This window comes from Astatotilapia calliptera, chromosome 7 (assembly GCF_964374335.1).
Source record: "Astatotilapia calliptera chromosome 7, fAstCal68.1, whole genome shotgun sequence".
In the NCBI taxonomy this organism is placed as follows: domain Eukaryota; kingdom Metazoa; phylum Chordata; class Actinopteri; order Cichliformes; family Cichlidae; genus Astatotilapia; species Astatotilapia calliptera.
In genome coordinates this window covers 29,850,251-29,875,954 of record NC_137428.1, presented here as the reverse complement: position 1 = coordinate 29,875,954, position 25,704 = coordinate 29,850,251, and the positions used below count along the sequence as shown (strand labels likewise).

Here is a 25,704-nt window from a genome sequence, read left to right as displayed (position 1 = left end):
GCCTAATGGCCTAGATCGCTACACTGAGAACTCAACAGTGAAATCTAGTCTGTGTAGTGTGTATAAGATTAAAAAAGCTATACCGACTAAAAGCAGGAAAACTTTGTTTTAGTTTATTTAGTTGTTCATCAATAAATACCTTTGGTATAAATGAGAAACACTTAAACTGTCTATTTAAACTGTGTTTAAATACAAAAGTATTACATTAAAAAAATGTGTATCTGTATTGTAAGTGTAGTTTTCCATTGGTCCCAGTATTTACAACTCAAATCAACTAAACAAACCCTGAGTTAAAATAGTAAAATAAGACAAGTTTTGGGAAAGTGTGGCAGTTACCACGGTTCACTCACTTCAAGTTGGAAACATAGAAACAGAGAGAACAGAAAAAAATGTACCTTTGTAGTTGCTTCCAGCTCAATGCCAGAATGGAGTAATTCCAAGACCATTTTGACGTGGCCTTCTTTAGAGGCGAGGTGTAACCCGTTAAGACCATTCTTAAGGAGGAAATGGAGAGATTTAGTTACACAAACAACTCCCACCAAAGCTATAATAGTAAAGCTTAGACATGAAAGCATTTTATGACCTTTGAGAAAAGGAAACAATATGCTATCCATGCTGTGGTTTGAGTATAATGTGTAGGACTTGCTGCTGAACATAATCAGACTCCAAAGCTTATACAGTTCTCCATCGGTTCTAACTCCACCCACTTCATTGACAGGTAATTAGGAAGCCACAAGAGGAGAGGATAGAAATGGTATTCTTCACTCCTATACCCCTGTGAGTGCAGCAACATATGCTCACTTTCTCTAGCTGTGCAGAACATCACTTGTCTAGTTAGAGTGTCTCTAAAAATAACGGATAAACCCACTGTGACAGCACGAGGGCTCAGTTCTGAAAAAATGAACTTTCTGATGAGACAGCTGTTTTATCTCAGCATGGTTTGTCTCTCTTTGTGATTATCTGTCTTTTTTGTGGCAGCTTAGTTGCACAGTGAATTACTGATGTTTGTAGAAGATGCAGTCTGCCTGTAGTAAACAATCTGGCCACCAGGAGTCTCAGTGATCCACAAACTCTCAGACTTCTGATCATACTGCAGTGTCACTCAATTCAAATGGGTAACAGAGCATCTCTGCGAGCATGCGCTCTGATGGGAAACACACTTTGTATCAAAGGCAATTACACACACTGTAACGTGTGAATGTCTGCTGTGTGTAGATGTGATTGAAGCAGCTACAGGGTGAGATTTCTTTTCTTTTTTCATCATAACACACGAATAATGGAATAGCTATGGAAATTAGTTAGGTAGGTACAGGTAAACCAAGAACAGCCTGTATTTCTGTAGCAAGGCCAGATCATTGCTGCAGAATCACATATAATATATATCATATATAAATATACCATGTCTGCCCTTGCTTTCATCATGAGCAAAAAGACATCAATGTAACAGTAAACAAATAAACATAAGATAAAAACAATATTTAATAACTTAAAAATGATCAGAATTGTGGGTATTAAATCCAAGTTTTTTAGATTCTATTAACAATAGTAACTACTGAGAAACCAAGGCTTCCAGGTCAAATCCTGCTCTCTGGTGTGGCTGTAGGTCTGCATAGAGATTTCTGCCCATGAAATCACCAAGTGCTCCTCTACCACACCTGCAAGCTAACCAGCCAATAACGATGAAATGCAAATATTCTAAATACTGAAGACTGACAATTTCACACTGGCCCGAGTATGCATCTTTTATTGACATATTCTTTGTTTTCAAAGAATATAAAGGGAAAAAAGTGATGCCATTGTATAGGGCCAATTTTATGGCAGAATTCTAGGCAATATGGTACCAGGAAACCATCATAATCAAAGACATCTAACTTTTCTTTTACTTTTTTTTACTTAACTCTTCCAATCCTGTGAAATAAATCTGAGTTTATTAAATGCCCCACACTACCAAACCAAAGCAAACCAAAGGGCTTTCTGAGCTTCCTGCTTGAAAATGACATGCCCAAAATGAATGGAGTTGTCTCTGCAATTACAAACTCTGTGTAATGTAATGTGTAATATGTACTGATGCAATTCTCATTTTGAAGTGTGACCCACAGTGATTAGTGAAATCCACTGCACATCCACTGTTATTTTATTTGTGTGTTACTCTTCCTTCCCTCACCCCAAATGGTCACGACAGATGGCCACCAGTCCCTAAGGCTGGTTCTGTTTGCGGTATCTTCCTGGTAAAAGTGAGTTTTTCCTTCCCACTGTCACCAAAGCACTTGACCATAGGAGGTCTTATAATTGTTGGGTTTTTCTGTCTCTTTTGTATTATTGTCTTTACCTTATATAAAGCACCTTGAGGCAGCTGTTGTTGTGATTTGGTGCTATATAAAATACAATTGAATTGCATTACTTCCATCAGTAGTGCATCACATACTGAGAGTAAACATTAACTGTCAAAAATGACTTACATTTCAGTAGCGGTGTTTTATCCATGTATAAAAGCATTCGTCAGTCACTAAAAATCCTCCCATGCCACAGCCAGCCTAAACAAACTTTTATGTACTATGTTTTTTTCCTGGATTTTTGGTTGGTATTCTCTCTCTCTCCAGTAAAACAAAACTACCATAAAATTAGATACTGTTCATTTCTTTGTAATTGATCAAACTTACAAATTTAGCAGGGGTTCAAATAATTATTTCCCCAACTGTAAATTAACCCCACCAACCCCATCTTCCAAGTAGAGTGGTCAAATATCCAGCCAGGCTTATGCTGATGGCTATCTAAAGTGGGAAATGTAACCAAATATTAGTTGGGGTGTATATTTATATATATCTGACTGTGTGTGGATTATAACCACCCGCCCCAAAATTCAACCTTGTGCATCCAATTCGTATTTTCTAGTCATTAAAGATGTGTTATGTAGTCATTCCACCCCGGAAAAAGAACAGTTCAACAAAATCATTAAAAATCTCAAATTATCATGGCATTCGTGACCATGATGAGCATATGTAAACTTTTGACCACAACTGTACTTAAATATTAATATACCCTACTTTACAAAATGAAAGAAACCCAGGGGGGTCTAGGAGTCATGAATAGTTAATTTTCTTTTTGGTTTATATTTAAATCCTTTGCTGATTTTGCAAAATAGCACTCTACTGATAACACTGAAATAATGGTATGGCATTAAGTATTCCTCTAATGACAAAAATCTATGCAGTTTGTTTAATGGCAAAATAGAATGAAAATAAACTGCAATTATCTATTTAGCTTGTTTTTTAATCCTGATATTCTTAGCAAGGGAAAACCTTTCTTTCCTACAGTTTAGTGCTAAAGAGCTACAGTACTATATATGTTGTAGGGAAATCAATCTTTCCACTTTTTTATTTATAATTTAATTCTTTAAGCTAGTGAAACATTAATCATCAAGGCAAAGTACTTACAGTACAGATTTGAGTACATATACTCACTGGCTACTTGATTAAGTATGCCTGTTCAACTGCTTGTTAATGTAAATATAAAATCAGCAAATCACAAGGCAGTAGCTCAGTGCATTTAGACATGGTCAAGATGACCTGCTGAAGTTCAGAGGCTCAGAATCGGGAAGAAAATTAACTGAAGTGACTTTGAATGTTGCATGGTTGTTGGTGCCAGACTGGCTGATTTAAGTATTACAGAAACTGCTGATTCATTGCGTTTCAGCCCATCCTGCGTTCCTCAGGTGACCTTAGTAGCTCAAAATGTCTTGCAGAGGTTTCAGACCTTGGCCCCTGCGATGCTAATGTTCGATGCTTTTTTTCACAGCTTGCCTCATGTGACGACTTACGAGGATAATAGTGGGCCAATGACCTTCAACACCATTTTCAAGGGGGGTTGCATACCTCGGACTCTTTATCCGTAGTTTAGAACTGAAGAAACCTCTTGGATGACACGTGAAAGCACTCAACATTAGCTGGATGACTGAAAAGCTACCAAGACACATGATCTATTGGGACTTTCCCACACAACCAACTTTAGGGTTCGCAGAAAATGATCAGAAAAAGAGAAAATCCAGTTGTTGATGTCAAAGGTAAGGGGAGAATGGACAGTATGCTTTGATTTTATAAGATGGCAACAGCAACTCAAATAGCCCCTCATTACAGCCAGTGTGTGCTGAGAACCATGTATGAAGTTACAACACATCAAACTTTGAAGCAGATGGGGTATAGTGGCAAAAGACCACACTCAGTGCCGCTCTTGTTAGCTACCGTGCACAGGCACGTGCAAGAATATTGGAAAAACATTGGCTGGTCTGATGAGTTTCATTTTCTGCTGAGATATTCAGATGGCAGGGTCAAAATTTGGAGTAAACGGTGTAAAAAATGCGATCGTCCCGTTTTTCAGTAGTGTGATGGTGTTAAGGATATTTTCTTGTCACACTTTGGGCTTCATAAGAAATAACTTAGGAATGATTATATACCACAGCCTGCCTGAGTATTATTGCTGATCATGTCTGTCCCCTTATGACCGTCTTGTGATGGCTGCATCCAGCATGATAACTCACAGTCGCAGAAAGCTCAAAACTGTGTGATGCTCATCATGTCAATATGGACTAAAGGCTCTGAGGAATCTTTCCAGCAATGTTTTGAATCTCTAACATGAATATTTAAGGTTCTGCAGGCAAAAGGGAGTCCAACCTACTACCAGCATAGCATACCTGCGACAGTAGTTAGTGAGTATATTTTACTAGTAGGATTTGCCCTGGTGTAAAAACTTCACCATTCACTCATGTGTATATATTCTACTTTTATCCATAATCTTGCTGAGAATACTTTAATGATGGTTTAAAGATTTTTTTTAAATGAGTTATCAGGGTTTTATCATATCAAGGATGGATCTTCCTAAAGGTTTGGCTCAATGGTGTAATTACAGGTCCCATTTATCCCAAAAATAGTATAATGGTGTGATATTTTATAAAAGGTATCTTGCAAGAAGTGATTAAAGGAAACAGTACAAGCAGACAAAACTCGTTCCCAACATGCTGCCCTAGAGCAAGTAATAAATGAACAGGAGGGCAAGAGATGTGCAAGGGCACATTAAGTGTCACAAATTTCTTTACTGCACTGGTAGAAATTTCTCCTGAGAAACATTAAGAGACCAAACAATAAAGCTTGGTCTGCTCCTATTATGTGCTTTTGTTCAGTGGTACTCTTTCACTTTTAACAGTGCACTGAAATGTTTATTACTCCAATACTAACTCCATGGTGGATTTGGAAAAAGAAAGGTATGATTATTAGATCAGTCAAAGCTAATTCACTTGTACCGATAATAGATTGCTATAGGTTGTCCATTTTTCCAGAATGCATGATGACTGATCTAGGGAAGATCTCACTGAGAAAAAGGCTTGGCACTGAGACCTTGTTATACACCCTCCTCTTTTATTTGCTTTCTCTCGCCTCCTTTTCTCTTTCCTGCTCCCCTGTCTCCTCTGTTCCTCATTTTCACCTAGGTACACCACGTGGAGTAATGGATGAGCTAGTAGTCTGTTTTTTGTGGCTTTACTTGTTATTTTAGCCTTCTTACTTCATTAGTTTAGTAAGGAAAGTTCTGGGTCCTACAGCCCATTGCATGACTGGCCCAGCACCCTTTCTTGTTTTTGTTTCTTTAGGCCCAGTTTTCAGATGTTTATTTTATTTTGTTTTTCTTCCAATCAAATCACTTGTGTTGGTATATTTATACATTTATATATTTATATATTTATATACGGTGCGGTCACCAAGATAAGTTGAGCCATTATGTATTTCTGGCTAATTTTTAATTTCTTTACATTTCAAAAAGCAAAACCAAATAGAGTAATGCTGCAATGTAACCATTTTTGTACCACAATTCTTATTTAAATGTTGTAACAGATTTTGATATGAGCCCTGTTTTGCCTTTTTTGTTTATAGAAACCAGTGGCTGCCATTTTTTCTTAAACACACACACACAGGCACAAACGTAAGCAGATTTTTGATGGCTGTTCCAGTGAATTGACTGAAACTGTCTTACTTGATTAGCTGTGTTGATGTCGATTCCATTCTTGATGTGATCGAGCGCCTTGTCCAGGTTCCCTGAACGAGCTGCGCGCAGAAAGCTGGTGGCTGCATCGGCCTGCAGAAGGTGGAGGAGAGGAGGAAGCGAGCACGCAGGTGAATACAAATCACTGTGTTTCTGTGCATTTAAAAACTTTCACATAACAGCGATGACTGATGACAAAATTGCTTATTTGTGAAATTGTAAAAAGAGCAACAATATGCAAAGATCCTTCAATATTAACTGTTCCTCCAACATTATCCTTGCTATCAAGTTGTAGTTACACTAAGAGCCTCAGTCAGGTTACACATCTTAATCCATTATAATAACATAACTACCCTTCAAGGCAAGACACAGGGCAATATGCAGGAATATGATACTACTGCACATTCACTGCTTCTCTGCCCTCTGTAAGAGGCTTAAAATGTCAGACTCCTTCCATTCGTGTTTCGCCCACACTCTGCATTGGGCTGGCATTCATAGCACGCTTCATCACAAGCTCCGCTGTCTGCCTGTCTGATCTCAGGCAGGAAAGCTCCTGTGGTTTGTATCTCATTGTGTGTCAGTGTTTGTACGCCCACCCCGATTTCATTTATCAGCAAATAATGTAATACAACTGACCTGCACAATGAAATGATTCAACGCTGTGAAAGAGAAATGTTATGCAGTGTACTGCACTCTTGACCCTCTCTCCACCCTTGTCACCACCAGTTTGAGCTGTTATTCCCAAGTACTTTAATTAGGCTGAACTGCTTAAAGATATGCTTGCCCTTTTCAAGTCACTGAGTCATCTTTTCTTCTCTCCTCACAGCTCATGTGAAAAATAACACTTTTACAGGATTCCATGCAGTCCTGTGAAAAGGTACACCTTGACTGCTTCCATAAGAATTAAGAGGGAATGTGGCAGCCAGGTGCTGCTAATTGAATGCGCTTCATTGACTGATCATCAGCAAATAAGTGGGTAAAAAAGCAGATGTTTTGTCAGTTTGCAGGTCTGGAGCATTCAGGTGCGTTTTAACATAATACCAAGGAGGAAAGACATCAACTCTTAGAGGAGCTCGATTTGTTCATGTTACTCTAAGTGCCCTTTCCTGAAGTCAGCACAGGCATCTATCTTGGCACCAATCTATTGTTTAACTGGTACGTGATTTGTGTAAATACATTTGACGATACTATAAATATCATACATGTTACCTGTTACTCTTATCTTCCTGCGTGCGTATTTGAAGGATAATATTGTATTATCTATTCAGCATCTGGTCTCTTTACTTTGAACATAAGAGCTAGACAGCAGTTGTGCACAGCAGAGATGAGAGACAGGACCTCAAAGACTCACTATCAGTGACAGGAGCCTTCCTACTTAACAATCCAGTGTGCTGCTACTGTGTACATTGTAGGTGTCTGTCACATTATGGAGAGTCTCTTATGAATATTCTATCTTTAGGAACTGGCAAGTGAGCAGAGAAGATATTTTAAACAGTACATGATAATTACTCTGTCTTTACAGAATGTGGTAACCTGTTTTTCCAGATGAGTTTTTTTTCTAATACAAACAATTACAGTTGCTCTTTTCAACTCCACACTGCAGCTTGTGAAGCTTGTGAGGCAATTTATGCATGCTGAATTTTGGTTCTGTAGCTTTGCTGTTTTTCCTTTACATGTCTTCAGGGAGAAGTTCAGCTTTTCAAGCAGCAGTGTAGGGCCCAGCTATTTAAATCTTGATTATTTTACTGTGCCAGCATAGATAATATCTGAGCAATGCAAATATCCTGTGAGAACAGGGGACGGTGGTTAACCTGCATCAAGTTTGAAAAGGCGTGGCTGTTATTAATAATAAAAATAATAATAATGGATTGCATTTATATCGCGCTTTCCTAGACATCCAAAGCGCTTTACAATTCCACTATTCATTCACTCTCACACACTGATGCAGGCAAACTACAGTTGTAGCCACAGCTGCCCTGGGGCAGACTGACAGAAGCGAGGCTGCCATATCGCGCCATTGGCCCCTCTGGCCAACACCAGTAGGCGGTAGGATGAAGTGTCTTGCCCAAAGATACAACGACCAGGACAGAGAGAGCTGGGGTATTGAACCGGCAACCTTCCGGTTAAAGATGAACTTTTCAACCACCTGAACCATGGTCGCAAATTATACACCAAAACTGGTGTATAATCCTCCAGTTTTATAACCTCATAATACCTGCTTATCAAGCTGATCAAGGTCGCTTGTCACATTATTTTACACAATTGCTGTCACGATCAAATGGGTTCTAGCAAAGACTCATCACAAAAAAATGTGGTCCTGAACCCTGCTGGTGTTCAGCTAAATTTATTTATCATGCGTATATTACGCTATGATTTATTCTACAACCAAAAGCCATTTCAGATCTCGGTCCTTTGCCTCATTTATCTTGGTGTCATAATATTACTGATCACAGTCTACACCTGCATCCCCTCTCTTCTTCCCAATGACTCTGCACCATTGTTAAATGAAGCCATTTTCTATGTGCATTTTTCATGTGGCAAATTATTTTGTTAATGAGTGTTGGTCAGGTGAATAGACCCAGCCACAATATGAGGCATGAGCTGACCACATTTAGCTGAAAATGAAAAATCCAGAAACCCATTCTGCACCACTTCGCTTCTGCTTCCCTCCTCACATTCTACAGTATTTTCCCCATATTCATGTGTTCCCCATTGTGTTTTATGCTGTTTGTGTTGCTGTTGCTCTGCAACACATTTACTAGTGCCAGTTATTCTTCTTTGTTATTGTTTTGTTAGCTTTTTTAATTTCACACTTTATCCTGCACATCCTTCTAGATAAACAGTAGATGTAGAAGTAGACACAGTAGAAGTGACAGTTAAAAAGGTACTGAACTCCATGATGTACTTAAGAAGAGACATGGTGATAGCTGCACTACTGCTTAAAAGTTTGCAGTTACTGACAAATGTCACTGTTTCAGGTTCATTCAATATATTCAAGGTTCAATTCCATATATTCAAGTTTTAATCAAAATGTAGTGATATGTAGTGTGATATGTAGTAAGCTAATTATCACCCAGTAAATGAATATAATTTGATGCTATGCAAGTGATTTCAGATTTATATTTCAGACATAATTTGTATTGTCAAGGTCAAGAAATATTAATATCAGAAAACTGTCTCTTACAGTAAGTTTGCTTGTTCACCTCTTAGTTTTCAGCTTTATCAAGCTAAACATCTGGAGATAAGTTTGTCAGGAGGAAACAATCATTTGTGGGAGGCTTCTTCTTCTTCAATTTTTGAAGGTCATAAAATACACAATTTTTTACTAATTTATATATAAAAACAAATAGTTATGCGACTAATTATTTTCTAAATTATACATTTTCATTGTTTTTAAAGCTCGCAGTTTAAAGTAAGAATGTAGCCACTGTGACATCACCAAGTGATATTATGAAGCCTCAAGGTCCACCCCTCGAAAAGGAGGATTGCAAATGCTTTATTTACTTTTATACTTATAAATGCTGCTGCCTGCAAGCTGCAAAAATTAATAAAACATTGAGTATTTTTTTTTATCTGTCATTAGAAATATAATAATCACAAATATTCTAGAAAAATGATAAAATAGGGGCCTTTATCTCCCACTCCACTGTCTATGCATGTCGCAAGTCTACGACAAGTATGTGCAGGCATTTGACGGCAGTTTTAAATTCATTACAAAAGGCACAATAACACACAGTCATTGCACAATATACTACAAAACAATAAATCCAATTAGTTTGTCTTAAAATCTGAATTTTGAATGAACTTAAATACTACAATATTCCTCGGGCGCTGATATGCTGAAATTTCAATATCTTCACCTGAAATACTAACTGGTGACTTAGGGGAGGCAGAAAGATGATCTTTGCAAAACCTCAAGGAATCCCACAACAACTTATGGACAAACACATACAAAGTATGAAAGAAACAAGTGTACTTTGAATACAACTTTCTTATTTACTCCCCAGGGTTTGGCTAACCTCTCAGAAGCCAAAACAGGACCTGATACAGAGGTCAATGCTGAGCAAAGTTCTTGGTAGGATGCAACGTGTGAAAAGCTCTTCTGTCAGGGTTCTTAAACACACCAAATCTTGCCATCACATCAAACCTACTTTCATCAACCTACGCTCCCAAAAAAGTACTGTAGCCAAATTTTGCATGACAAAAGCTATGAAAGCAAAGACTTCAGAAAGAAAATACAGAAGCAGAGAAAACTGAAGCTAAAGTCCCATGACTTCACACACATGGAAATGAAAGCAAGAAGGCACCCATGCAAGATAAATATATGCATACACACTAATGCAAATATGCAGGAATAGTCTATTAGAAGGGACAGGAACTGCATGAGTAACACCTCATTTCCTACAAGATGAGAAATGTTAAGACACGTATGGCAATGAGTCATGGAGCATGGGGAGAGAAAAATATAATCTGCTAAATAAGCTGTTGCTGGTCTTAGTTTGACATCTATGTGACTAAATTAATGTTCTGAGACAGCGGTGTAAATGCCAAATAAAGTTTTACAGTATCAAGTGCACAATTCTAGCATTTAGCTTTTCCCCAGGTGATTTTGAGAGGGAAGATATAGATCATGAAACTTTAAATATCACAAAGTCTGTACTGGAAGCGTTTTGTTGACTTTCTGTGCTGTGGGTATTTGACATTAGTCACTGGCAGAACACTGGATGTCTGTACTTATCGTAGTGACAGCGCCTGTCACATCTAATTTTGAAATGAGTTCTTGTGTCACTTAAAGTTGAGACTTCTTCCAACAGTTAAACATGCATCTCGTCTCTTCCACACTGGAACTTTTGCATGTGCATGGATGTGTTAGATACATATTTTTTTTTAGAAAATTAAGCATTTGGGGTTGAATTTCAGACTTTCAGCAGTTATTTGACCGTAATTTGATGAAATTACTGCATTAAGTCCTCAGGAATTACAGCTATTTTTAGATGTGCAAAATTAATTGGACAAACTAACATTTTTTTTTAATAATATTTTTTTGTATGAAAATCCTTTGCAGTCAGTGCCTGCCTGAAGACTAGAACTCCAAATGGACATTCAAATGCTGTTTTTCCAAACCTTGAGACGCCCTGCTAAGCCTTGGCTACAATCATCTTCAGTTGCTGCTTGTTTGTGGATCTTTCTGGTTTCAGTTTTGCCTGCAGAAACTGAACGACATGTTCTGTTGGGTTGAGATCAGGTCACTGACTTTGTTATTGAAAAATATGTTTTCTTTGCCTTGAAAACCTCTTGGGTTGCATTTATGCTTTGTATTACTATTTATTTGCACTTTGAAGCTCTTTGTGATCCATTTTGCAGCATTCGTCTCAGAGTATAGGCCCATACACTTCAGAATTCATCCTGTTACCTTTCAGGATTCACATCACCAATAACCACTAGCAACCCGGTTCACCGGGCTGCCTTACATGCTCATGCCATAGCATTGCCTTCATCCTGTTAGTCAGATAATGTGATCTGCTTTGGATCATGAGGCATCCCTTTCCTAGTTCATACCCTTCTTTTCCCATCATTCTAGTAAAGCTAATTTGGCTTTCATCTATCCAAAGACATTTTTCCAGGACTGAGCAGGTTCTTTTAGATGTTTTCTTGTAAAGTCTAATCTGGTCTTCTTATTCTTGAGCATAACCAATGGTTTGTACTTTCTGGTATTTCAATTTTTGATGGTATTTCTTAAATGTAGATCTTGATAATGAAGTATCTACCTCCTTGAAAGTGTTCTTGACTTGGTTAGATGTTGTGAAGTTAGTGGTTCGATAGCAGTTCGATACTAAGATACTAACCCCACACTGCTCTCCGATGTGTCCATCGGAGTATGAATGTGTATGAATTCATACTTGAGTAGTTAGGCAGCACTAAGAAACTTAGAAGACAGTGCTTGTGTGAATGGGCGCAATTGGGTGAATGTGGCATGTTGTATAGAGCGCTTTGAGTAGAAAAGTGCTATATAAGAATCAGTCCATTTACCATGTCAGTTGACCACTTACATTAGACACCTTAAAAATTAAAACTGAAGTTCTGCACTTCAATCACTTCGTCTTTACAGGCTGAAAAGTACAGTGGCCCTGAGAGGCCAAACGGACTGCAACCTAAGAAAACACCAGCAATAAGAAAAACACGGCAAAAGCACACAAAACACAACGGAAATAGGAAAAAACAGATTTCCAAAAGCACAAGGGAAGTGTTTCTGGGGAGACAATAACCCGACGGACCAGTTGCAGGGCCACCGTATAAAAGCCACTGTATCACTGTAACCCAAACAAAACATTCTCAAACAGTAAAGAACTAAACTGAAGCTAGCAAATCTGTTCTGGAAAGTAACTGAACCTAGACAAAATTGAAAACAAAATCAAATAAGAACAAAAATGTAAAACTATGGTCCTTTAATAAGAGCAAGACAACATAATTTAAACATAATACAACAAGCCCTAATTTCTGTGCAAATATGGAGAGATAAAAATTAAGATGGAAAGAAACAAAGGCATAGGAGGGTAGGTGTAGAAGCTCAATAATCAAGAAAAATATTCAAAACCAATCATGGATGATCTTAAGCAGCATATTTGGGGTCTATTGTGATAAATACTGGACACAAATATCTGTTGTAGATGGAATAATAGTGAGCACGAACAAGACGTTCATTCATATAATGATAAAAAAAGCATACCAAGACAAATTACCTTCAAACACACAAACCAAAACTAAAAATAGCTGCACAGACGCCACAGTATGTTAGTGTTAGCACCAACAGGGAGGGAGATAGATCACAGTAATGAATCCTCTTGGGTTTAAACAAAGACCCACTTCTACCACAGAAGACAGATTCCCAGGCAAACTTACACACACATAAAATAGGAACAGAAAAGAAATATAAAAAACCACAGAGACACGACTGAGTGTAGATTAACACACAAAGGTATGGTTACACATGGTTTTCATGCACTGACAGCAGGACAAAAACAGATCAAGCCCTGCAGACTCCAGCTGTCAAGTGCATCTCACAGTCATGAGTACAACATACTGTAAATACCATAAACAGATGTATCTATCAGGGCATTAGCTTCTGCTTATCCAAAGTTGAGTCGTGACAGCAACACACCAAGCAGGGAACTCTAAACATCTGTCTCGCCAGCAAAGCGTTCAAGTTCCTCCTGATGGATCTCAAAGCATTCCTAGGCTGGAGATGTGTAATCTATCCAGCAGGTCTCCAAGTTGGACATGCCCAGAAAACCTCCAAAGGACGGTGGCCAGGAGGTATCCTAATAAGATGCAATAAGCATCTCAACTGGCTCCTTTTGACACAAAGGAGCAGCAGATGTCCAAGCTCCTCACACTAAGGCTGAGCCAATCCATCCTAACAGAAAGAAACCCCCACACATGGCAGTATCACTGGTGAGAGGTATGCTGCACAGTACAGGTACATAAAACAGGTCACCTAGCTTATCATTTATATTATTACTGGCACCGTTTCTTATTTTCCATGTTTCCACAGTTTTCAAGTCCCTGTAGGTCTGATAGCATAAAATATTTTCACGAGAATACGCACAAGCTCATAAAAGCAATGATTGGAATAATCACATTAAAAAAGTCTAATCTGAAGATATATTTTCTATTGCTTTACATACTCATGACATCTACATCTGTGTAAATAAGAACAGATACATAAATTATCCTCTCATCTCATATTATGTCAATATTAAATCAAATAAACTGGAATATATTTGAATAAAAATTTCAATTTGTTAATTGTTATTTTGTGACATACAAGTGAGACGGGCTAAAACACAAAAAATAAGATAGATTTTAAAATAAATACATGAAAGTTGTTTTTAGTTATTTAGTTAAGTTGTATTTGTCAGGTAAGTAGATACAGATGCTATCCATCATCATCATAAAGCTGCTATATTTGTAGTCTTTATGTCACTCCAAAAGATTTTACATCAGCTAAGAAGTATCTAAATAAAATGCTTAACATGTAAACAATTTAACATACTAATGATATTGAAAGCATTAACTCATAATTAGGCTGCCATAATTTAACATTTTCGCCAAGGAAAATGGACATCACTTCAAGCGTGTGCTTATGGTTGGCAAGATGAAGTCACAGCCCCGAGAATTAAAAATCGATTGAGTCCTGCAGGCTCTACGGTGTGTGAGCTGATCTATTACTGATGGATGGAGAGTTTCAGAGTATGAGATGGTGTCGTGCAACATATAGGCTTTGATCTGAACACTAATACAATGGATGTGAGCATGAAAGTGACTCATCCTGGATCTAAATGTAGGTAAAAGCACAAAGACTGAGACTTCAGATTAAGAAAGATTGAGAAAGGTTCATGCTATTCACAGTAATGACTGCAAAATAAGAGACTGGCAAGAATAGTGGGAACACTAGTATTGGGAGGTGGCTGTAGTTCAGGAAGTAGGAAGTAGATGATTTTTGGCTGCCTTCTCTCTGCATGCCAAAGTATCCTCGGGCAAGATAGTGAACCCCAAGTAGCTCTCAGTTGTGTTCACTGGAATAGGAATGCATGTTAACGTTAGACAGAAAGCACTTGGGTATAGAAAAAAGTGCTATAGTGTGAATGAACATAACCAAGTGAATGACACATTGTATAAAGTGCACTATATAAGAATCAGCCCATTTACCATTTACTGACTGTACCTACTAAAGTCATGTTGTTAGCACATTGCTAAGTTCATTTCAAGGTACCACATTTTGTGGTGATGATTAACAAATCTAAAGCGGACCCATCCTTTTCATTTCCAGACGCACATTTTTTTTCTTGAAATCTATTAGGAGCTTTGAATTATTGACAATTCAAAATCATTTTTATTTATAACTGTGCTATATATACTGTGCTAATGGTGCAGTCTCTCAGTTCTTAGTGTCTGTATTTTGTGTTATTTCCCTCTTCATGGCCTCCCTACTGACCTCATACTTCAAACTTTGGACATGTTTAATATATGAATATGCTGAATTGTAACATTACATATATGACAGAAAGTAAGGAAACAGAAAAAAATAAAATAGCTCCAGTTAAGGACTGACCTCCATCAACTTGAGCAAACAGCTCCACAACCACAACTACACAGCTCCATGTTCATATGCTCATCTGAAGCTTAGCTGACATGTATCTTTAAAAATAAAGACAGCAGTTAACGACTGAATAAATGATTAGATGGTTTGTTGAGATTAATAACTTTAGCTGTGCACCAAATTCTTCCTTCCTCCAAAATGAAGAGCCACATCAAAACCAGGATATTCCTGTTGTCTTCTCTATCTCTGTGCTAAAACAGAGCTTCTGAAATATTTATAGCTTCTGTCAGGCCACTGCTTCTGCAGCCCATTACAATCAAAGCATGCTTCTTCTTATTTTTTATATATCTATCTTGATGTCTAAATGCATGCACATTACATGTGCATGTAGCGCATGTAGGTAGTGGGGCTAGCATATAAATGCACACGACACAAAAGCACAGACAAGGAAAAAGAAAATGTGGCAAAGATGGCTTATGGTTTATAAACTATACACAGACATTTTTTGTCCAGGCCATGATTAATATTTCAACCTTATGCAACCTGCTTACATTTGTGAAAATGCTAATAAGGGATACAGCCATACAGAAATGAAAGAAAAACCTTGACCTTTGACTCATACATTGAGGGGATCTATCCGTTGTGACAGGGGGCTTTTTGTATCAGCAAGGTTCTGGTCCATTCCTCTTTTTTTATATCAAGAATTCATTACAAAGAAACAAACAATAAAATACATTTTATTATTTTGCAAGGACATGTATAACAACATTGGAGCTACCAGCACAGAAAACGTGTCTCTATAGCTCTTCTACTATCATCAAAGAAAGGCAAAAATGCACTAAAATAAAGAAGAAACACTGTTACCACGTCTTCTAAGTTAAATAATTTATTGTTCTTCATTTCAGTCTGCACTCTATATTCATAATCTACTACCTCTTGAGAATAATCCTTTGCGTGGCTGTGTTGCATGTGCACACTGTAAGAATTCAGCTACTGTACTGTGTTTTACTGGACATTTCAAGAAAGATCTGTTCAGGTGACAGACGTATTAGTGATTTTTTTTCCCTTTTAACTTGCATTTCTACCTGCCACTGGATGATTTCTGCTTTCATTTGACTACCCCATTAGGCATTTCTGCCTACAGCACAGAAAAGAAGACAGACAGAAAGAGACAATAAAGTGACATGGCAAGGAGGCCCCGAACTCCTGAATTCACAAGCACTTCTTCATTTGCTCAGCTATCCGTCATTTCCACTCATTTCTTGTCATCGCTCCTTTAACCTCTCTCTCCCCATCCCAGGCTCTCTCAGCTTTGTGAAGACTATCCCCACCCTCAATGTGCCTCCTCTCTCTCTCTCTTTTCATAACCTTTTAATATTTATGAGGACTGCAGAAATGCTAGGAGCAAAGCATGCTGGGTACAGCTGTCCCTCAGAGTCTCTTCCTGACGTCATCACTGGCATTCTGGGCTCCCCACCAGTATCAAAGTCAAGTTCCAAGTTCTCTGCCAGCAAAACTGAATCTGAAAATGTATTTTACTGGCACACAGAAAATACAGAGTCATAGAAACTGTTTAAAAACAGCACCTTGAGGCAACGGTTGTTGTCATTTGGTGCCATATAGATAAAATATCATTGAAATGAAGAGAAATGGCTTAACCACCATAGGAACAAGACTTTTGTTGACAGGACCGCTAATGAAAAGCTTATATATATGATTTGAGCCTATATAATTGTTAAGACTAAATAATGCATGTTTTATATATAAGCTTCATATCCACAGAACCAACATTACTAAATTAGAAAACAGACCACTAAATAAATGGGGAAAAAATATAACTTTGAATGTTTAGACATTCTTGTATTTCTACTCACATCTAATTGGCCAAATTGACATTAACTTTCCTCAGTGCAAAGCAATCTGTGACTGCCAAGCTTTGAGAGGCTGATGCTTTAAAATAAGCACAGCATGATTTAGAAGTTGATTACAGCTGTATTTGATTACCTCAAGTGACCAATCTTAAATCTGACACAAGGAAGCAGTGTGCCTTTAACTCAGTACTCCCTCACACAGAAGCCCATGCTGAGCTTATTGCTGCTTAATTGCTGCTCTGTTTAATTTGCTTCACTAGTGCCACTACCTTGAACATCTAAATCACTCATTTAAATAAAAGTTTGATATCTTGGGACATGCACCTGTTTTCCTTCTTGCAGAGATTTAAGTGAAAAGAACACTCTCTCTGTCACTCTCTTATCTCTCCATGAATATTAAGTTACTCCTTGCAGTATATAGTAAAAATGAAATGCATGTACTTAAGGTCCAAAAGGGTTTATCTTGTAGCATGAAAGCACTCAGTCAAAGTACCTGTAGCAGTCCATTTACCATTTATTTTATCTTAGCACAAGTCTTTATTTTAAACTAAGCTAAATATTAGCTGCAGGTTGTCAACTAATAATTAGCAAACATCCGATCAATCAGTCTTCCAAACAAATTCTGCTCCACAAAACAATTAAACATATATCCCAAGCACAGTGGTCGGGCAGTGATGGACCAGGGTGCTTCGCAGTTACTGAGCAAACCACAAAATCTTCTGTATACCAGAGCTTTGTAGAATCAAATGTGAGGCCAGCTTTCCCACAGCCAAAACTGACAACACACATGAACTTGAAAAGGGAAAAGTAGAAGAAAAAACTATGAGGAAAGGGGGGGGGGGGGGGGGGACACACACACACACAGAGAAGCTGGGAGCCATTATGTCTGAAAATCATGTGCACATAACTAATGCAAAGCACTCAGCTGCAGACGACCAGTGACTCCCGTAAGGGCACTATGCAATCACGATGACAGGAAGAAGCAGTCGGCAAAGGGAGGAGAAGTTACAAATGACAGGAAGGAGGAGGAGGAAAGAAAGTACACATGGTACAAAAACGAGGACTGTGCCTCTGATAAACGATGGTATAAAGGATATAAAATAGTCATGGCAGAATGAATAAGTGAAGGAAAAAAATGGATATAGAAAAATGGTAGCGAGGAGCATGAAGGAGGAAGAATGAGAACCATGGGCACTGGCGACATTAGAGATCACACAGCATATTAGATGATACTCCCAGACTCTTACAAATTCTGAGCTTCAATAGCAAAGTTAAAAAATGTCAAAATAGAAATAAATATGCTGTGTCTTGTAGACAAGAAATGAGATTGAGGAGAATTGAAGCAGGAAAGAAAGAAGGAAAGAAGAGTGTAAGAAAAGAGTCACGAGTTAAAGAAACATATCCATTTTAGGGTCATTGATGAATCACCACTGTGAATTTTCTCAGAAATAGAGAAATCAGAGGTCACGGTCACATACAGAGCAGCACCTCTGGTGCTTATGGGATGCAGTGTCAGTGAGTGTCAGTGAGTCACTGACAAAGAAAAGAAGGCGGATTTGCATAATCGTTACACCTCACTGATGCACTGGTTAAACTAAAAAATCTGAGAATTACATCAATTACATTAAGTACAGCTGTATCTGTTTGTCTGTCTACCCATGTATGGTCCATCTATCTACTTGTGCATCAGTTGATATCAGTCTATCCTCTGCCCACTACATTTTGATCATCATTACTGTGCAATATTTAATACGAGCATAAAATCATTATTTATTCTTAAATATATATATAGCACCACAGAACTGTGCACCTAAAATACTTTTAGTCTCAGAGTTGTTAGTTTATCACTCCAACCTCCCTGATCCATCTGTCATTTGCTCATTTTGAGGTTATCTTAGGCAAAGGCCGAGGTTGCTGCCACAGCCCTTGAACTTTTTTATAAGTATTTTATTGTATGACAGCATTTTTGCATTTTCACAGGAGCACAGATGTCTTATCCGTACCCTACCTCGCTTATAAACCTTAGATGGTTTTATTAATAAAACTAGCAAAATTGCAGTAAAAAGTAAAAGGTATGTTTTTTGTGACCATCTCAGTGTATTCAGTTTATTTTATTTACACTGATTCATGGACTCACATGTGTATATATTCCAGTACACGCATAAACCTCAATGAATGCAAAGTTTAGTGTTTATCCGCATTAGATGCTCTCTAAATTGGGAGTCAGTATTTTAAATCAAGTGCAGGGCAAAATATAATAAAAGAGGATTATTCAGGCATACCTCTGTAGACATATGTGAAACTCTTGAACTGTGAAGCAGCACGGAAAGGCTGCTTTAACTGAGCTGCTAGAAAACACTCACCTTCATCTATTCATAAATATCTGTATGTGAGCATCAGTGCGCCACAAGCAAGTCTGGAAACTAAGAGGAATGGCAGAACAACTGACAAGTGAGACATGAAAAACTTTAACAATTTTACAATATCTTAACATAAAGATGGAAATTATTGTTATCCAATATTCTCTTCAATCCTGAGTCATAATGACATGTTATGACAGAAGTGACTGGCATTAATGGTATTTAGAGCAAAGGATATATAATATATATATGAACAAAACCACCAAACTCAACAGTCACTGTGCAGTCACTGCTTTATGACTCAGTTGTCTGAAGGCACAGTTGGATGTTACATGTCAGAGTATCATGGCTGTGGCCTGGGAGGGAGAGATAGATGAGAAGAGGGGTGGGGGGCAGGTTCTCCCGCCTCCAACGCGACGTTGACAGACTGACTATCAAATTACCAATGTCAGGAATCAGTTCTGTAGAGGGCTCTGGAGGTGACACATACTAAGACACACAAGCGTCCTGACAGGCACAAGATAAATATTCACAGTTCACATGTATGTGGATGCATGTGAAATCCTAATAATCTGGATCCTCAGGTTGACACACACACACACACACACACACACACACGCACACGCACACACACACACGTAATGTAGACACACAAATGCAGCAATGTGCGCTCAATTTTATGTGCACACATGTCAGTATATACACAGAGTGCAACATGCTGCATCATTGTCAGCCCTGCTGTCAGCAACCAGTCACAGTAGCTGACATATGTTCCTCACTGCAGGATGTAGAGAGTCCAACACATACGAGCCCGCACGTGTCAGCTGAATGTTTGCAATATGCATCTAAGCTGACAAAAATCACGTCACAAGAGCAGTGGCCAAAAGCTGTTCAGCGCCCTGACCACCTCCTAGCCTAGACAGTTTATTCAAAATGTTCCACACTCGTATTCATCTTCATAAATGTCTTTCTTCCACTGCAATGTCTCCAGAGCAAGCTGCACCCAACACTAAAAGCTAATCTCCTGCACACTTTTGCAGGACCACTGGGGATAGAAATCTCTTTGATATCATTTCCCTCCTTTGTCAGGTTGGCATACATACACACACATGCAATGGATGGATGGAGATTGATGGACCTGAGAATTAGAGTAGGCTTTCACAAAAGACAGCACAAATCAAATACACTGAACATAATATAAGAAAATGTATCTGTGTATTCCATACACCCTACTCAATCTGACCAAACTATATTTGTGACCATGTTCCTACAGTACAAAGAATGGCATGGAGCAATTTAAACACAAATGTTTGGCTGTCTAAGCACTCACTACAATAACATAGTGCAGGGGTCCCCAATCCCAGTCCACGAGGGCCGGTGTCCCTGCAGGTTTTAGATCTCACCCTGGGTCAACACACCTGGATCACATGATTAGTTCATTACCAGGCCTCTGGAGAACTTCAAGACATGTTGAGGAGGTAATTTCTCCATTTAAATCAGCTGCGATGGATCAAGGACACATCTAAAACCTGCAGGGACACCGGCCCTCGTGGACTGGGATTGGGGACCCCTGACATAGTGTCTACCTACTGTAAGTAGTTTTATTACAATGTGAAAAAATAGTGTGAAAGACTTGACATAGTATGTAAAAGAAAAAAGAGAGATTACAGGGTTAATGAGATAATGAGTAATGTCTTGTAATATCTTGTTGATCAAAATCCAAAGTGACATGTTTATGCTTATGTGTTTGCATACCTGTGCACAGATGTGGCAACTGTAAGCTCTAACCTAGGGGTGTCAAACTCATTTTGATTTACAGTTCATACAAACAGCTCCACTTGATCTCAAGTGGGCTGAGCCACTAAAACAGTTGCATAATGAGCTACTTTCAGCTGCCCCCTTCTTCACACGGGCTCACCCCAGTGGGCAGCTCAGCATGTTTCATTTGGCAGATTTTTACACCAGATGCCCTTCCTGATCCAACCCCAAATTACACTCAAAATTCCCCTTCGTTACTGTACAAACACATGTTGATGTCTTGAGAAAAATGAGCACATTTTCAAAACCACATTTACAAAGCCAAAAAACCTTAAACCGTAGTGTTTTGGAGAACAAAAAACACAATATTTTATTCATATTAATATATTAATGTAAGAATATGTATGTGTTTTAATTAAAAATCTGTAATTATCAATAAATGTTCTGCAATTTTTCACTCTGCAAAGCTATATAGTGCTGCTCTGGACACTTTGTTGGGCCTTTTTTTGGGCTGCAAACCATATGTTTGACACCTCTGTACTCGCCCTCTACTCTGAGCACACTGAGGTGTCCCTACTGTGCAGTCTGTGTTAGTGACAGCGGGTCACTGCTAATCACCCAGTGGGTATAGAGTCATCATACCAGTGAGCAACATGCTGAAAGAGTGATGTAGGCACAGAGGGGCGGATGGAGGATAAAGAAAGAAAAGTCATGGAGGACAAACACAAGATACATTAGAGGACGAGATCACAGGAGGGCATGGTTACCTTCAGCTGTGAGGTAGCAACCACCTCTATGACTACGAGGACCACTGCTGCTTCTAAAAATAGCAGTCATACAGCAATACCATTAATGACTACAGTGCCACGCTCTGAGTTGATTATCTATTATGAGACAAAGGAAATTAGCGTTTTAACCCAAAAGATTAAATCTGGTATTCTAATAATTTAAAGCTTACACTCATAAGGAAACACAGATGAGATGAAATATACTGAAAATGTATTGGAAAAGAGGCTCACAGTAGTGGCAAATCATTTTAGCATCCCACTGTTAAGAAAAAAAGGGCATTATTCTCAGCCACAAATTGCTACTGGTGCGATGGAGGGACTGTGACTGCTCCCCGAGGCCAGTCGATAAAGCCTTCACCTCATGATTCAGCATTCTGTGCAGGATCACAAGGGGCGTTTCAACACATAAGGAGCTATTCATCAATGAGGCACACTCCTGATATCAGGGTCAGGCCTGAAGCACAAGGTCTGCTAGGGGTTAAAGCACCGCTAAAGTAGCACTGAAATCAAATGTCTTGTCTCCCAAGATGATAGCCAAATGCAGTTTTCCATAAAGTATACATCAGGAAAGAGAGTCACAGGGTGAGATACACTGAGTAAGAAAATCAAAGAAAGTAAGTAAATCTTAAAAAAAGCAGACATTAAGGTGACCACTGTAACATAAACTACGGGATTACCCAAATGCCTGGATTAGTCTAGCACTCAAGGCAGCTCAGCTAGACAGCTAAATGGCACAAAATCTGCAGCCGTATAGCAAACGTTTGCTGTTTGCACCTCCAAATCTGCAGCTTTTCATCTTCACTTACATCAAACTCCTAATATAACCAAAAGACAACATACTGCATCCCAACTAAAAATGCAAGCTTTATCCAAATTCAAAAGCTGGCGAACAATGATGCAAATTGGGTAGCAGCATGACTATGTCACATGATCTCAGAATGAGAAGTCACTGAGCTCCTTCCAAACCTCGTGCTATAATAAACCTTATGCACCAGGGAAGGCTAAAAATATGGGCTAGACAAGCTGACACACTGCATTTGCAGAAAGCTGCACTTCATTCAGAGCACCATCAATCACCCTTCAACAGTTGCTGATGCTTGTTGTCTGTGCTCTCTATGACATGTCCATGCACACTGGCATTCCTAAAAACGTTTACACATGCCCCAGAATGTGAGGTTTTCACTAGGGAAAAAAGAAACTAAATTCAATTACGTGATAAGCTATTCCCCGATAGATGCTGGAAAAATGAATAATCTTACATCTTAAGATTAGCCGTTCATGTTGGTGTTAAAAGTATGAAAAGCAAAGTCTTCCCGAGCTTTATTATTGGGTCAAGATATAAGTTACCGCTTTCATTATTTCAGAAGGTAAACTAACAGAGTAGGTTTGTCTGCACTTGTTTCTAAACCAGAAATATATCCAGTTTACACTAACATATACAGCAGCCACAGGGAGATGTGTAAACTGATATAAGTATTATAATGCTTTATTTACAGTAGCAAGGGTTGTTTTGTCTTTATTGCCAGTGGGTGATGCAAATTACAGTGTAATCAATCACTTTAGACTTTTTGCATGCTCCCATGTGAGTGCCCTCTGAATGGCATTGGCGAAGAAGAAGCCTCAGATAAACTGTAATTTTAATGTATGTTATGTGCATATTTAAAGGCCTGTGAGTTTTTCCTCTCACCTTGGCCTTCCCCATGGGATTGCTGATGTAGAGCCAGCAACACACACCCTGTCACCCTGTCCATCCGTCACACAGGCTTAAAACCGCTGAGTCAGTCTTGCTGCTTCATTACAATCAGGCCACGATCCACAAATATTTTAGCCTGTGCGCATTTTTGTGAGTCATAGATGCAAGATGGCACAACAGTGTCAAAAGTGTGTGTTTGAGGGAGGGAGGAAATCAATAATTTAAGTGTACTATTGCTGCATCATAAAGAGTAATATTCGGTTGTTTGGTGTGCTACTAAACCCTCCAGAGGAAGTTCAGAAAGAAGGGGGCAAATTCCAATATCCAGATCTTCCATTCATCATTATAGGGTCATACACACGGAGGCAGTGAGAGAGGCAACATAACTGCTAAAGGCACAAACCACCCAAAACAATCAAGCAGGTCATTCATAATAAGAGCTAATTAGAAACAGAAGGAAACAAGAAATGCACAAGGGAAAATATTAAAGCGAAAGAACATGTGCAGAGAACACTGGGAAAAAGCTGGAATCCTTGACTAATGGGAATAGCAAGACAGCCTGGCAGGGATCAAGGGAATTGCATGTATACACACAAACATGCACACCCAGTTGAGTAATTAGTCGATTGGACACAGGTGTGGCAGAAAGTGGAAGAAATTAAGCAAAAACAGGAAGTAGCGCAAAATAAAGTGAGACAAAGAATGTGATTAAAAAGAAAATGACAATCAATCAATTCAGAGCATCTTGCAAAGTCACAGGTGCCCACTTAACACCTTAACAGCTCAAAAACACAAAACATATGCTAGTGCATTGTGTAACATCTGATTAAATATGAATTTATGAAGTTGGATGTGATGCATCGTTTCCGAGGAGAGTGCTTCAGAATTATAATGTTATATTCAAATAGATAAGCAGAAGCAACTATATGAAGTATATTTAGATTATACATTTCTGTGTAATTTATTTATTTATGTATTTATTTAAGCTGAGCATTTAGGGAGTAAAAAAAAACCTCACTGTCAATATACTGCATATAGGCTAATATTATTCTTTATGTGCATGCATATAAAGAGAGTATGCTCAAGGTATGCTGAAGGGGAAAGGGGTGGAGTTATTGTTTTTTTTACACCTTCCAGCGATGTAAATTAAGAACCAGTTAGCAAATTATCATGAAAATGCTGCCTTACTCTACATCACCATCCCCTTAAACAGTCTCAAGAGTACTGTAAATAGTGGAGTCAGAGCTGCTATGATCTAGATATGTGATGGCACAATACGTGACTTATTTCAAGCCTCTTTTGCTGAAGTTTTAATATTAGCACATATGTATATCAACACATTTGTTATCTATTACAGTTGTCATTTTGGTCAGGCTTCACAATGAGTTCTTCTTTGGCTTTGCGGTTATTTTGTAAACAGTAAAAGCGAAAGGTTGAAGGATTGAAATAGACAAAATAATAACCACTGCAGTGCCTTCATAGAGATTTCTGTCTATTCATCCGTTCCTGCTCACTCGATGCTAGGAAATCATATTTAATGACTCACAGGCTGTTCTGGCACAGGACCGTGTTAACATTTATTTATTTAGTGTTCTCATCCTCGATCCCAGACTGCTAATGGATACTTTTCTTATGGATGCGCAACCTTGTTGTTCACTAGAGTTGCCATAACAGGCAGCACAGATGTCAATGATAAATAAATTATAAGGTTGACTATTTGTATTGTAAGCAGTAATTATGGCATTTTCTAGCATTTGATTTTGCTGGACTTTTTTATGGGAGCATTGGTTGAGACACAAAATATTACAAACACAAAATATATAAATGACATGAGGAGAGTCTGTTTAGTTGACAGCAGCATGCAGGGGATTCCAGAGAGAGAGCTGTTTCTGAATTTTAGATATACAAACATTTGCCAGACTTTTGGGGAGGAAGACTACAGGAAGTTGATGAACTCTGTTTTACAAAGACATCTTGCTTTCACTGCCATGTGTGTGCACTTTACTTTGATACACACTATATTCTTTACTGACTTGAGTAATATTTCCAAGGAGCACACAATTATTTTTTAAAGTGGTCTTGAGCCATTGTTCACAATCATGAAACA

At 38.4% G+C, this 25,704-nt stretch overlaps 1 protein-coding gene across 3 annotated transcripts in view; it reads right to left on the bottom strand.

The window, feature by feature from the left end:
• Positions 1-25,704, bottom strand: part of LOC113025917 (uncharacterized) — an 84,353-nt gene that overhangs the window by 45,860 nt on the left and 12,789 nt on the right. For all 3 annotated transcript variants that reach the window (XM_080304388.1, XM_080304386.1, XM_080304387.1), the window contains exons 2-3: positions 6,019-6,120; positions 396-494 (exon numbers count right to left, since the gene is read on the bottom strand). In XM_080304388.1, coding sequence (XP_080160514.1) covers positions 396-494; positions 6,019-6,120 — 201 coding nt within the window. The remainder of the gene's footprint in view (positions 1-395; positions 495-6,018; positions 6,121-25,704) is intronic.